General features: G+C 36.9%; 1 protein-coding gene across 1 annotated transcript in view; it reads right to left on the reverse strand.

Moving 5' to 3' along the window:
- Nucleotides 1-15,852, reverse strand: part of CSMD3 (CUB and Sushi multiple domains 3) — a 643,537-nt gene that overhangs the window by 436,553 nt on the left and 191,132 nt on the right. Inside the window, exon 4 of the mRNA XM_063299980.1 lies at nucleotides 10,545-10,739. Coding sequence (XP_063156050.1) covers nucleotides 10,545-10,739 — 195 coding nt within the window. The remainder of the gene's footprint in view (nucleotides 1-10,544; nucleotides 10,740-15,852) is intronic.

Raw genomic sequence — 15,852 nt, forward strand, 5'->3', positions numbered from 1 at the left:
CTTTTGAGCTAACAAATCCAACATTCTCCCAACTGTGTCATTAAAACAGCTGAAAATTCCAATAGCTGGTCTACATTTATTCCCTTCCACTGTTTCCAATGAATGGACAACAATATTTATTAAAAAGCATGGTGAGAAAACTACAACATGATCTTCTTTTTGGACTCCTGTCTGGCTGGGATAATTAAGTCAGAACTTTGGGCTTCCCAAAAGCTTTGATATCAGAATTTTTCAATATGCAGAAAGCCCAACAGCCTACCCTTTATGCATTGCTCCCCCAAAATAAGTCCCATTAAATTCAGTTCTGTTCTAAAGTCTCACTGTATTGATATTAACACTAACCCTTTGTTATTGTAACAGACAGGAAGAGAAGAGAAGAGAAGAGAAGAGAAGAGAAGAGAAGAGAAGAGAAGAGAAGAGAAGAGAAAACTCTATATGACAGTATAAAGGATTTTGTCCCCTACTCTCCCACCATTTAGATAAATAGCAAAAATGCATTTTTTTTTCAGCAAGCATCTAGGTATTAGCCTGAGCAGTCTGAAATAAGAAAAGCAAAAAGGAAAGTGTAGTTCTGTGTGCTATCTTGGTTGACTGGTTTAAAACTCATTTTATTATAGTTTGAAAATGTCAGTCACATAAAGAGCAAGTAAATAAATAGTGTCTCTGTGCATGTGGTTCCATCAAAAATATAATAATCCCTAGGTAAAGGTAAAGGTTTCCCTTGACATTAAGTCCAGTTGTGTCCGACTCTAGGGGGCGGTGCTCATCTCCATTTCAAAGCCAAAGAACCAGCATTTGTCCGTAGACACTTTCATGGTCATGTGGCCAGCATGACTAAACGGAACGCCGTTACCTGCCCGCCAAAGTGGTACCTATTAATCTACTCATATTTGCATGTTTTCAAACTGTACATTGCTATGAAAGTCTACCCCAAAAGAAATTGTTTCTCATCTTGCATTGACAGAAACTTGGAGACAACATAACTTGGGTAGCATTTTTAAGAGAACTAGCAAATCAAAAGAAAAGGGTTTGAGCGCAGATCTTATTTTTGATTGGTGCACATGCACCATATGGGGAAAACCCAAAGTGTAAGGACATTGGTATTTTCCAAAAGTTGGAGTACTGTATGCTTCTTGCAATATATTAAGTTCCTTTTTATTCCAGAACAGAGCTGAATCCAAGCTGATAAACCCAGTAAGGCCACGTCTTATATCATTGCCTCCTCATAAATGAACATCAGACAACAAACCCCTTGAGTTATTTCAGGCCTCAGAATTATATCCAAATATAAGAGCTCATGAGAAGTGTGATGAATTTCCTATTGCTGTTGTCTCTCTAGAACTACAGTAGGCAGGATAAGATACTGTACATGGCCAGTGATTCCAGCTTGCAGATCTAGAGGTCCAATATAAGCTTCAAAGAAATATCTCAGTGCATGAAAAGATTTAACTATAGGATATTCTGGCAGGAATACAATTGTCTTTTCTTTTCAGACTGGAATGTGCCTATTCTAGTGAGCTATGACAGATTTCTACTCAGCCAGAAAGCAAAGACTAAAAACTAAATGCAATCATGGGATCAAAGCATTAACACTAAGGAAATATTACCTGACTGAAATATTATGCCACTTATCTCACTAAAATTGCTTACCCAGGCAGATAACACTTTCTCTGAGACTGTCACAAAGCTAAAGTAGCTGTGCAGTCATCAAGGAAAAGCTTTCACTGCAGTCACACAACCTTTGCAAATGATGTGGCTGCTTCAATGCATCAAGAGAAGAGCTTCACTGGTCCTAACATGCTTTGCAGAGGACCTCTTTTTGGTTACATATTGTTTGGACAATGACATCATCATGTAAATGATGCAACTTAAATCATGTGTGTTTTTTGCAAAATGACAATATCATTGCACATATGATGTAAATTGCCACAGAAATCTGGTCAGCTGCATACAAAGTCCATTATACCCATGTTGTGTACTGTATGTTCATATATGAGTTGTATGGGTGAACAAGTTTAAGACTGTTGCATAGTGGTATTATAACTAAAAATATACTGATATGGGCAATATTTTTTATTAAAAAGCTGAACCTTCTATTATTTGACTTTAAAAACAAAGAATTTCTTGGCAAGCGCTCAGTTCTAATTATAGTCAGAACCTTATATTGTTTTTAATAAACAAGGCAGCCAGACATATTTGGATGCAATTAGGGAAGAAATTAGAATTTGACTCTTGTTCTCATGAGAGATTAGCTCTTTGGAATAATCCCTATTTAAAAATGATGTCTCAATACTTGTTCAGGAAGAGTTGGGCTGAAAATGGACTTAATACCCTAGACGAGTTTTGTTCTTTTGTTAATGATACCTTTAAGAGTTTTAAGAGGTTACAAAAAGAACATAAACTGCCTTAATGCAGTGAATGACAATGGAGTCAATTAAAACATGTTTTCTGTTTGGACTAGACTGATTGGTGGCCACCACAACTCCTATGATTTTAATATGCTGAACAGAGATTTTTAGAAGCTAAAACCAACTGTTCCATCTTATCAACAACTGAATAATTTTATAAAAATAAATATTGATAAGTTACATTAAAAAAATTGGAATAGACAATTGGAGTTTCCATTCCAACAAGTCAGTAATCTGAGATTTAAAAAAAATAAAAATAAAATGTTTCTTCTGATCTTAAATAAGCATGTGTGTGTGTGTGTGTATTTATATTTAATAGGGTGTGTCTATTGGAGTCCTTAGCAGGTGTTTAAAAAGGATTATTTACTTTTCTATGCTGGAGACCCAATAACTTAACATTAGCATACAGGGTTTGGTCTTGCCCTCAGTTTGTTTCATATTTATTGAATATTCTTAATCTAGTGAATGATATTTTCCAAAGATGTATTTATTCATCTGTTAGATTTATACTGAGGCTTTCATTCAGGGTCTCAAGTCAGCAGATACTGTATGTAGGTATGTATTGTTAATATGTTTTCTACTACAGATTAAGGTTACTATGGTAACTAATCATTTTGGCCGGGTGAAGAGGTTGAATTTAATTGTCCCCTTTTCACGTGTTAATGGTTGCATTGCCTAAGGGAGGAACTTGCCTGAACTTGTTTTAGTTTCAGTTTCCCTTCTGTGTAGGCTTGCAGAGAATATGCAGCTGAGAGAAATCTCTCCTCTCAGCAAACAGCCTTTAAATATGTCTGTTTTCTGTAAATAAAAATATTTTTATAGAAATGCCTGGTGTGTGACTTTTCTGATCTCTCCTGGGCCAAATGCTTTCTAGCACTCTGCCAACTTGTATGTATGTATGTATATGTATGTGTATGTGTGTATGTGTATGTGTGTGTGTATACACATATGTATGTGTGTATATGTATGTGTGTGTGTATGTATGTATATGTATATGTGTGTATGTATGTGTATGTATGTGTGTATGTATATGTATATGTATGTGTTTGTGTGTGTGTGTGTATGTATATGTATATGTATATGTATATGTATATGTATATGTATATGTATATGTATATATATTGCTCCTCCCTTCTGCTTGCCCCCAACAAAACAATGGAACAGGATAGATTGAATTGAGGGCAAGTGACTGCCCCAAAGTCTCCCAGTGAACGTCTGTAGCTGAAGGTGGTCTAGAACCTGTTCTGCTTGCTGCCACTAGAGCAGTGCTGTTAAATTATACTCCCCAAAAGTAGAATTTATCTATATAACTTTTGCCTGGACTATTCCCAAAGAATTGTTATATGTCCTTGGAAAAAGCCTTCTGCACCTGATACCTGTCACGCCTAGCCCAAGAACGACCAAGAATCAATCCAACTAAACTCCAGTTCTTTATTTGCTCACACCGTATAGACAGAATCTTGCCAGACTAAAGCTACTCTACCCACCCTAAGGGGAAATTACCTGGGAAGGCTCTAGGGCGGGGCTATTCTGAACCTCTTAGTCTTCCCACGTTCCAGTTCCAGGCTGTGTTGTCTTTTATCTCACTCCCCTCCTTGGAATACGCTCCCTCCTTCCTGAGAACCAGCTGTGTTACTGTAGCCCATCACAATACCCAGCTCAATTTGATGAAACATAAGCATTTGCAGCCTTTGATTGTCTGCTTTATTCCTACAATGGAATGACTGGACAATATGATTTTGTTCGGTGAAGATTTAAACTGTTGTTTAAAGATTGAGCTGCATTACTTTTCCAAAGACATGTATGTGGTTGTATTTTATTTAGATATCATCTATCTTGTTTTTCTTCCCTTTTTCCTTTTCTTTATTGATTTATATGTTTTGTTTTTCTTTTTGTCTGTCATCTTAAAGCAATAAAATAAAATAAAAAAGGGAGAAAAATGTTGTCCCTAGCCCTCTCAATATGCAACTGGGTTAAACTACATCTCTGAAAGAGGTAACAAGGTAAGTGTTATAAGCTAGTTGCAACTTTTTATCTATAAATAGAACAACCTTTCAAAATATAACAGATATTATCCCTGATTATCAAACCACCTAATTAATATAACCTTTACAGAGTTACCATATTATATTTAATCATGACCTTATTTATTAGCCTTCTGTGAATCATTCTCACCAGTACGTGGCAGTCTACAATTTCTACACTATGTCAGATGTAGAAGGTGATGGGATGAAATTGTTGTCAGGTTTCACCATTTAACATGCCCCAATCAAAATTAATATGTCAAGAGAGGGAGAAATTAATTTAAAAACTGGTCATGGGCTATGCACACTGTAATTAACCACTTCATAACACAATAAATCTAAGTTGTCCTATCTCCATTTCAACTTTGCCTGTCTGTACAGGTAGTCCTCAGTTAGCAACCACAATTGGGACTGGCAACTTGGTTGTTAAGTGAAGCAGTCATCAAGTGAAACTGCGACTGTGCATATGATCTTACTTCATCTTTCTTTTCCTTTACAGACCTACAAAGGTTGTAAGTGCAAGGACTGGTTATAAGGTTACTTTTTCATCACCATCATAACTGTGAATGGTCACTAAATGAAGCAGTTTCTAAACAAGGACTACCTGTATGAGCATTTCTCATGAATCCAAACGACAATATTTTAAATGAACACTGACAATTCTAGAAGTTGGTAAGCATATCTATCTCAGAATAATATCGGTACTGACCGTAAATAAATTATCACACTATTGTTAATGACTAAACATATTGCTCAGAATATAGACAGTAACAAATAATGGCTTATTTGATCATTATGTTTATTATCATTCCCCCAACCCTCAAAGGTTTTCAGGGCATCAATACCTCAGCAAATGCATATTTACTAGTCTTCTGATAAGTAGATTAGTTTAAGAGATTGTGATCAGGACTACGTCTGCGCATCTAGATCAAATATTCTGGCTTAACTATCAGACTAAGGTTAGAGTGGATAAATCTGTTACATTCAGTTTGACTTCATATCTCACATATTCAGTCTCCAAGAAAGCAATCCAAACCATTTTAACTGGATTGGTAGGTTTTACTAATGTTTGTGAAACTGAATTGTCATTCAGTATGAAACAATGATTTCATTTCCCATAGGTACGTGCTTAGTGTATGGGATTTAAACATGTGGGGAATCATCATCTTTTTAGTGAGGAAGGGAACAATTGGTTTCCCTGTCTTTTATCTTGTCCACAGAGAACTAAACTATCAATGCATTTGTATCTTCTTCCTTCTAGCTCAAAGTTTCCTCAGTCTTCTTTATCTTCAGAAATATCTGACCTTTTCCAGCATCACTTTATATTTTAAAGTTAAGTGTTAGTGAAGTGCAAATGTTTTCAGCCAGCTGACTTTCTCTTCCAGGCAGTTCCTCCTTCTGCAACATCATAAGCAATCTTAAGGTGCTGGGCTAGAAACCAGGAGAGTGAGAGTTCTAGTCCAACCTTAGGCATGAAAGCCGGCTGGGTGACCTTGGGCCAGTCACTCTCTCTCAGCCCAACTCACCTCACAGGATGGTTGTTGCGGAGAAAATAGGAGGAGGAAGGAGTTTTAGGTATGTTTACCACCTAGAGTTATTTATAAAAATAATAAAGGTGGGATAATCAATCAATCAATCAATCAATCAATCAATATTGTGCAGAAGTGAAGCAAGGTGTACTGAATCCAAGCTATAGTATGCCCAATTTACAAAATGAGATGCATTAAGCCCAATGCATTCTCTCTGTTGGTGTAACCACTTTAAAACAATATTCACTATTTGCTCCAAATATCCCTAGAATATTAACTGTAGTGATGGAGTCATTTTAGAATGTTACCAGTCTCCTGGAAGCCCCAGGCTTGATGACACAACCAGGTCTTGAGGGAATTCTGGAACATTAACAGGGATGGAGCTAACCTCACTTCAGATGGGGGAGGGAGAATGTTCCATAAGGCGGGCGCCATGACAGAGAAGGCCCACCTCCTGGGACCCGCCAAGTATAAGTCCCTAGCAGACAGGATCTACAGCATGCCCTCTAATGGGATGGGCAGATGTAATTGGGGAGAGGCAGTTCCCTAGATAACCCAGCCCCATGCCATGATGGGCTTTAAAGGTTAAAAACAGCACCTTGAATTGGACCTGGAAGCAAACTGGCATCCAACGCAGCTCATGAAGCAGAGGTGTGACATGTGCTGTTCTGGAAGCACACGTAACTGCCCACGCCACTGTATTCTGCACCAGTTGAAGCTTCCAGATATTCTTCAAGGGCAACCCCATGTTACCCAAGAACTGAGTATTTGAAACTGACCTATAATTGGAAAGGTCTGCAGGCAGAAACTCATCTTACACTCGAGAAAGCATTGGTCACCTGCCTTAATTGTGGGCTGATCTCAACCTGGTCAATTTAATCAGCCAGAAAGGGCAAGTGTAACACAAATAACTGATGGTCTCATCTCTTGATATACCATGTCTATGTCCTTGAGACCTGAAAGCTAAAAATAATACATATGAACCTGTCAAGCAATCACCAAGGTCATCTCCCTATGACCTGTCCCAACATTGGTATCCAGAAATAAGTGAATCCAGTTGACCTTGTCTTTAAAGAATGATAAAATTGTTCACAGCAAGCTTACAATTGTTCCAGCTGTGTTACCCCAACTTTGCATATGGAGCAGATGTCACACCGTATGGAAAAATATAATTGACTCATTCTGTGAAAACTTTGCTGCATTTACTGCTGTGTAGTGGGATTTCAAATGGATCTGACAAAGGGCCCATTCTGTGTTCAATCTGATTCATCACAAAAGTTCTCCACTCACAGTCCAACCCCCTACCTATCTTCTTTATCGTTCTCAGTTTTCTGATAAACAGTTCAAGCTCTGCTAAAGGGAAAAGGCCACTTAGGAATAATAGTATCAACCAATTAGGCTATGTCCTTGTCCCACTGATTGACCAGATCTCCTACACAGTTGCTGGCAGACAAGGCAAACTCCCCAAACTTATTCAGAAAACCATCTAGATCTATCAGGTATCTGCATCAGACTGTTTTATCTGGTCTTCTGTCCTGCAAAGGTTTATAGCAACAGATGTTTTCAAACTTTGGATCATGCTACTTGGAGGAGTCACAGAATGTTCAAAATGCAACAGCCATTTCAGTGATGGAAAGTACAGTGAGATTCAGAATCCCATCCCTCAATGAGCAACATGGATAGCAAAGCTGAATGGTAAGCTGCTGCTTTGGTCTCTGCAGCAAAGGGAAGAAAAAGAGGTAATGCTGCCTCTTCTGCTAGTGCCAGAAGATAGTCTAAATGTGCATCCTTTCTTAGTTTGGGAACAACCCCATCCTCACCCCTGCAATTTGGGTCCACTCTTCTGCAGTGGAACTCATAGCCCCCATGTTAGTCACAACACACAACAAATCAGTCCAGCATTGGCTTCTGTAGGAAAGCAGAGGTCTTCAAATTAGACCAGTGAAGAACACATTGTATAGATATCTCATAGGCCCAAACTAAGATCTTGTGTTTATGGCATAATAATAGGATTAAGTGAATTGGCTGGATTGTGCCTATATTTCCACAAGGTGAGCCCCCTGAAAAATATTGGAAAAACACAAGAATCAGATGACTTCTGAATTTTATGCACCTATGATTCAAGGTTTTGCTTTCTTCCCAGAGGCTTTTATAGTAGAAGAGATTCAGTGCTTCTATTAGACACAAGTATGCTCAGATAGTGGAACACACTGCAGAAGTTGGAAGACCCTGGAGTCTAGCTCCTAAGGTGCCATTTCACAGAAAAGCTTATTTCTGTTGGTAACAGAATTTAGGACTATTATGTATTTTCATAGTTCTGTCTTTCAAACCAGTGACACAATGTTTTGAAAGTACACGCATATAGCACACAAATAGACTTCAAGTTGGCAATGATCCCTGGAATAAGAATTGGGGTGTTAATAGCATTTTCCAATTTTTAGCTGTACAATGATGAGCAGTACATATGTAGACCTGAAACAGAATCTGACTCATCATGGTGCCATTGGGATAAACACACACTCTCACGGCACTCACTAATGAATTCAGCAGACTATATATGTGTGTATGTGTGTGTGTGTGTATGTATGTATGCATGTGTATATGTATGTGTGTATGTGTGTATAATCATTACTGTATTGCAATACAAATGACAAGCTTATGCATAGCAATCATCTCTACTTAGTGATAGCCCACATAGTCATAGCAATAATGTACTCTAATTTCAGTTTTTATACAATATTGATAATGCACTTAAATCAGACAGAGAGAACCAGTTTTTATGCTGTATGTTGTGTAAAGACCAAAGATTCTCTTAGCAGATTTGGATGATTCACAGCCAACTTTGGGGCTGAAGAGAATGAGGCAGCCACCTCAGGTAATAGATTTTGGGTGTCCCAGAAGGATGTCAAACAATTATTTATTCATATCATTATTATAATTTATTGGCTAGACAGGTGTGCTGGGATTCTCTCCCTGAATATCCGAAAATTCCGCCTTGCTACACCATTCTGCTGCCATAGGACCCCAATTCTAGACTCAACTGCTATTCTCAAAATGCACCATGTTCAAAAGCCTCACAGAATACCTTTTATTTTACAGAGCATGATGTGACCAGGAAATACCCAATTTACATCAATACAGTAAATATTCCATGTGACCAGGCAGTGAGAAGAATTTTTGGAGCCTAAGCTTCTTTCTCACTAGATCTCCATCAGTGTAATCTCTTACTCCACTGCCCCTTCTTTCTCACTCTTTGTCCAGTGAAATCAATTCCCCAGTAAAGAGAAACACTAAGTACTGAAATAAGTCTTGGGATTGTACTTTAAGCAAAGCTCCGTAGTACTTTGAACTGGACCTCCTTTCATATATAGGGCTGGGGTAATTGCTTTCACTGCTTCTCTTGAATGCTCTGAAGATACATGGTCTATTTTTCCGCAGGCTACCATACAAAGGAAAGGTAGAGTCGCACAATAAATTATTGACTGAAGGAAGTTTCAAGGGCAACCACTATTTCATCGGTACTTAAAATAAAGGATTTCTATCATGAATACTTTGTTTGTAGCCAGTGCTTGCTCTAAGCCTTATTTAACCTCCATTTTGTTCAGGACCCTGTTTTCCTAGGACAAACAATGCTGAGCATAGTTTCAAAAGCAATAAGAACAACTATAAGATTTAAGAGGAAGATTTACATAATCTCTTACATAGTTATGTAACTCAGAATTTCCTGATAAATATTCCTCAACTCTCTTCCTCTCTGAACAGTTCCCACTAAGTTTTTTGTTTTGTTTTGTTTTGTTTTAGCATTATGCCTCCCTACAGTATGGCTGCTTTGTTCCCCAAATTTTATCTATCTTTCTGCAATTTAGTTCTCAGTTTATCTTTTGCTTAATTAACTGTCTAGCATATATAGGATTAACCATACAGTCTAATATATGTCTACTCAGACATAATCTCTTTGCATACAGTGGGGATTACTCTCAACCAAATGTACGAGGAGTACCATCCAACTAAATACCAAAAAGAAAAAAGGAACTTAAAAAAAAATTGATAGAGTACCTTCTAGAAATCACGGCAGTTACAGAGGAAGTTTAGCTCGGAGCTATCACTAGACAAGATTATTGCATTTGTAGATTTATTTCCCCAAACAACTTCAGTGTGCATAGGGGAGGATCATCCAGAAAAAAGCATGCTTTCAGACCATATAGGTCTGAATCCAAACCATGTATGTAGGCTTAATATCTGCGCTTCAAACTGAATGCTCCTTTTGGAAGAGAATAATCCATTCCAGAATGGGAAGATTTATCACTTCCCTGAAATTATGACTTTGCAAAGAACACATTCATCTTGATTCAGCTCTAGTTTATTCCTCATCCAGGTTATGAGTCAAAGATGCATACCAATTGTATCAGCAGCCGCATTCTTCTCATACATAGCCAGTAAACCCCCCCTCCCAAAAAAAAAGCCCTAGTAAAAGCAAGTTTCAGAAATTAAACTTTTAAATATTTCATGTCAGTATTTTTATAGTGAATATAAGTGATTTATGGCTTGGTTTTATACTAGTTTTCACTGGATTTCCAACTTACCTCTACAGATAGGAACTGGAAAATCCCAGGATGCTGTATTTACTGAACTGGCTATACAGGTAAGTTGGGGGTGTCCATCCAGGATGTAGCCTGTCACACAGTTATATCGGATTTTGTCACCAACATCGAATCTTGTTCCATATAAAATACCTTTGGATGGAGCTCCAGGATTTCCACAAGAACTGCTCTGTAATTCTATGAAAGAAAGAAAGAAAGAAAGAAAGAAAGAAAGAAAGAAAGAAAGAAAGAAAGAAAGAAAGAAAGAAAGAAAGAAAATTACAAATAGAGCTCACAACTTAACACTGCTGCCTGAAGTGCTCTTGTAGAATATTATCCAGTTATCTCTTTCCCAAGTTATTACATACTATTCCTTTTTCTTGTGATTTTCCATTTTCATCAATCATTAGCATGCCTTGCAACTGTTGCTGGGGTTTCTGTTTGCAGAAAGATCCAAAATTATTGTCATTCTTTATTTTCCTAATTATGTATTTTATTTTCTATTACTTATTTTCTAAAATTATAAATTTTATTTTCTATTTGTTTATCAGGATTTCTCAACCAGAGTTCCATAAAACCCTAGGGTTCCGCAAGAGGTCACTAGGGGTTCCCCAGGAGATCATAATTTACTTTAAAAATTATTTCAAATTCAGGCAACTTCACATTAAAGAGGTAACTTACATGCTTTATCTTCAGTTTAATAACACTGTTAATGCATACATATAGGCCTACCCATAAAACAAATATAATAATTTTGTAACGTCTGGCCTATATTTGAGCCTGAATGTGCAGGGCTTCCCCGAGGTCTAAAAAATATTTCAAGGGTTCCTCCAGGGTCAAAAGGTTGAGAAAGGCTGTTTTACAGCATATACTGTGTGTCCCCAATATTCATTTTTTTGTATACAGCTTTACCAAACCTACAGCTTTTTAAACAGTACACATTCTTATATGAAATTTTGAGTGGAGAAAGATTTTAAGATGCACTTTATTGGATTCACCCAGGAATGTTAAGGGCTTTATCTTTAACCTATATTTAAGGTCCATTGTAACATGTTGCCTTTTAAGCTTTGATTTTTTTTTTCCCTGATAGGGTTGCAAACTTCCCTATAAATAAGGGTATAAAGTATCTATAAAATATTTGTGATACAAGAAACATTTTTTTTTTTTTTTAAATCATAGGACATACCCTTCAGAGCACCAAAAGTTCCTCTTTTATTTCCAATCAATGTTGCTGCAGAAAGGTGTTTTTTTTTTGGGGGGGGGGTTATTTTCAGACTGTGCTTTCTGAAATAGTACATGAATAGTTTAGAGATTCTGCCACTGGATTATGGCTACTAATGGAAAATAGAAAGTAATAAAGTTGGTGAAATTATTTGGCATACTTGCAAAGAACCCATTGTAATGGACTAAATTCTGTCTGAATTCTTGGCACCCAGTATTTAATTTTCATTAATTCTGTGGCTTGCTCTTCTTTTAGTAAGATCAACTTAATTGCTAATAACTCTGAAGTATTTCCTTGTTAACATAACAGATTACATAGTCATTAAGTCCTTCAAGAAAGCAGCCTTATTCCCCCCCCCACCCCCGGTGTTTTCAGGGTTTCTTTTCTTCTCACTCATAGAATTCCACCTTATTTCTGCTAAGAAAGACCTGTGCAGTTCATTGCAAATATTTTCACTCAGAAGCAGAAAAAATAAATATTTACTCTGAGTAATTTATATAAACAAGGGGGAGGGGTATCACATTTTCATTTGAAACAGAATTGTGTCATAACTTTTTAGGACATTAGAAATCTGTGAAATTCCTGGTCAGAGTTGCTTGAATTCTTCCAAGACCTCTAATTCTTCCAGAGTGAGTGAAAGAAAGTTTCCAGTGAAAATCGTTTATTACATGCTGTTTTTAAGATTATTATATCATTTATTTTATTTTTAATTATTATTTGGAAATAGGAGTTTAACTTAAGCAGTTCCACAATTCAGACAGGGATGGGCAGTCTATGTATAGATTTGTTCCTTTTTAAAATGGGGAAAATATCATAATATTTGGGTATAAATAGAGGAAAATGCTTAAATATAGTGTAGATGTCCCCAGATTTTTTTCCTTTGACTATAAGGTGTCTGTTATTTAAATGAACATATGATCCAGCAGCTATATTTCTGAAAGGCTATCTTCAGTCCCCTCAAAATGCTAGACAGTGTCAGGACCTAAATCATTACCTCTTTTTTTCCTTTTTTTCGTATCATATTGTATTATCTTCCTGTTCTGAGTAGTGACAATTGTGGTTTAGCTAGTGATAAGATGAAAGGTTGAAAAACAGCTTTAAATCCTGGCTGATAAAACTAGTTAGTAGGTCTATATGGTAAATCTGTCCATTTTCATAGAAAGCCATGTAGGTCTGCTGGTCCGTGAGAACTAAATCATGGTGTGATTGGTAATTTATGATAACTAAATAGGCAAACATCATTGTCATTAAACAGGCAAAAGGGGAGGGGAATTCACCCTGGTTGGGTGAGAAATATAATATTTTGTCAATAAGCATTAAACACATTAGAACCACCCTATTGTTCCAAAGGGAAAGACAGCTTCTTTTCCATTGTTCTATTAAAGTAACTTATCTGAGTCCAAATACATTTAAGGTGAGAGGCCTCACACAATCAGAGAAGAACAAAGTGATAGCAGGTTTGACTATTGCCAAAGCATGAGGTAGGTGAAAACTGGTCCTCTTGCCCAAAACAGCAGGCCAGGCAGCCTATTTCATAGTGTGAGAAGGAGAAAGTGTGAGAAAGAAGCTTTGAATTCTGTTTCTATAGAGAGAGTACTTTCTCTTGAAACATTGTCACTGGAGTACTATGTTATAGCTCTCTTTTTTCTTCAGTAAAAATAACTCATTAGAAGTTCTTGGATTATAATCAACTTTCCTAATTGTTTCCTGTCGCACCTGTTGAGCAAAGCCTGGTCCTTAGCCCTTACTGATTTAAGGTTCCCCTCATAAACTAGAATTTTAGTTGATTACTATTTTAATTTAAGTTAGGATCTCTGTTTTCAAACAAGGAAGAAAGGAAAGTAATTCCAGATCCAACATCAGATTTGCATGCTTTCTGTCAAAAGAAAAAGCTACTGAATAACAAGAAAGCAACATACTGTGTAGCATTTGATAATTTAATCCTAGTGCCAAAGCATTTCATTGTGAATGATGCCTTTTGCCCTCCCAATTAAGAGCAGTTTTAAATCATCACATAAACCAGGAATACCCAATTCCATAATATATGTTTATATTAAGGTTCTCCTAAAAGTGTGAAGGGTGGATTAACATATGAATATACTGTAAGACGAGCTACCAAATTAAAATTTACACTCATAACTTTAAAAATGGAATTCATGCTATTCAGTCAAATATAATTAGTTAAGGCCAGCCAAAGTGTTAGAGATAATAAAAACCAGCTTCAGAAATTATAACTTTGATGGAGAGTTATAGAACTCTCCAGTGCATAGAAAAAGTACACAATGATTAACACAGTGCCTAATGCCTAAAGGAAGAGAAAGATATACTGTACCTAGGCATTTTTCCTTTAAGTCATAAAGCACTTCATTTAAAAAAAAAACACCTTGAAATGTATGCAGTTATCACTGCATCAAGATTCTTTTTGTGAAGCAGATTTCTGAATGCAGCTCAAAATTGATTTTTGCCATATTTTATTAATTTATATGTGCCCATTGGTTACATGATGAGGGAGACACATGGAAATGAATTGGATAGTGCCAGCCTCACCCAAATCATACACTAAAACACAAAAAAGTTTGTCTTGTTTAAGCAACTACATTTGTTCTTAAAATATGAATTCCTACAACTAATTATAGTGAAGAACATGAACCAGATTTATATTTTTAACCATTTTTCACCTGAGATACAATACTAGCCCCCAAGCACAAGTAATTAGACTCAATCCATTAATTAAAGCTGTTTGCAGAGAGACTTTGAAGGTACTGTAAATTGTAATTGCATCTAGCAATTGTAGTAATTTATCCCACCAAAACTCATCAGTACATCCTTTTACTTCATTAGACACCATGAGAAGTAAAAGCATGACTAACTCTTGAAAGAATAATTTTTGTTCCTTCCAGTGAATAAATATTTATCTTTTAATAAATGCTCCAGAAAAGCTGTCCTTAGGAAAGTCAACAGGGCAGTCCAAACTATGCATAATGCAAATAAATTCCTAAGTATTTTGATTTAAGCTGCTGCATTATTCTTATTCTTATTCTTATTATTCTTTTTGCTTTTCAATAGCAAGCTTTTTGCTGTCTGATAGCCTCAAACATATACCTCAGTTTTAAAATTCCTCTGATTTCGGAAGGGTAAGAATGAGGGCTATGTATGTCTGTGTATAATGGTTGCCTATTCTAAAACACTATCAGACTCATGAGCAGGAATTCAAAGATATCTGATTTATTAAAGAATAGTGTGCAGGATCACAGAGAAAGCTGAGAATGATAAAAGCGCACCAAATGCAAACTAAAAACCCTCGGTGTAAATGAGATACCTCCCCCTGTAGAATCTTTCCAAGTTCACAATCCCAGGTGCTCCTAACAGTTTCTGATGGTCTGTGGGAAAAGTCCTTGAACAGAGAACATAACCCAAACACATCCCATTGTAATGAACACAGATACAGAGCTTGGTACAAGGTTTCACAGCAGCTCCCTCCCAAACAGAAATGCGCATCAGCGCCATGGCATGTGAAACGTTACGATGTATACTATATATTGAAACAGTGAACATGACATGTGTATATTTATCAATAACCATATATATTTATGGCTGTATTTCTGCAATATGCTCCTTTAAAAAAAATATGACAGTTATATTTCTTTTCCCAGAATCTGTGCTTATTTTCAAATAAGATTTCCATTAGTTGAAATGTCTTTTTAATATAGGCAGTCCTTGAGTCATGATCACTCATTCAGTGACCATTCAAAGTTACAACTGTGCTGAATCAGACTTATGATGGGTCTGCATGGTTGTGTCCATTGCAGCATCCTCAAGGCCACGTGATCATGATTCAGGTACTTGGCAACTGGCTCACAAATTTGATGGTTGCAGCACCCAGTGGTCACATGGTCACCATTTGTGACCTTTCCTGCTGGTTTCCCACAAGCAAAGTCAATGGGGAAGCCTGCAGGAGGTTGCAATTTGCTCCCGCTCCCACTGCTTTTTCATCTGCCTGCCTTCAGCACCCACCTATCATGCTCCATAACACTTGCCCATGGCATCTGCCCACCCACCCATAGCTCTCACTCCTCACCCACATCTCTT

The sequence above is a fragment of the Candoia aspera genome, chromosome 3, assembly GCF_035149785.1.
Source record: "Candoia aspera isolate rCanAsp1 chromosome 3, rCanAsp1.hap2, whole genome shotgun sequence".
NCBI lineage: Eukaryota > Metazoa > Chordata > Lepidosauria > Squamata > Boidae > Candoia > Candoia aspera.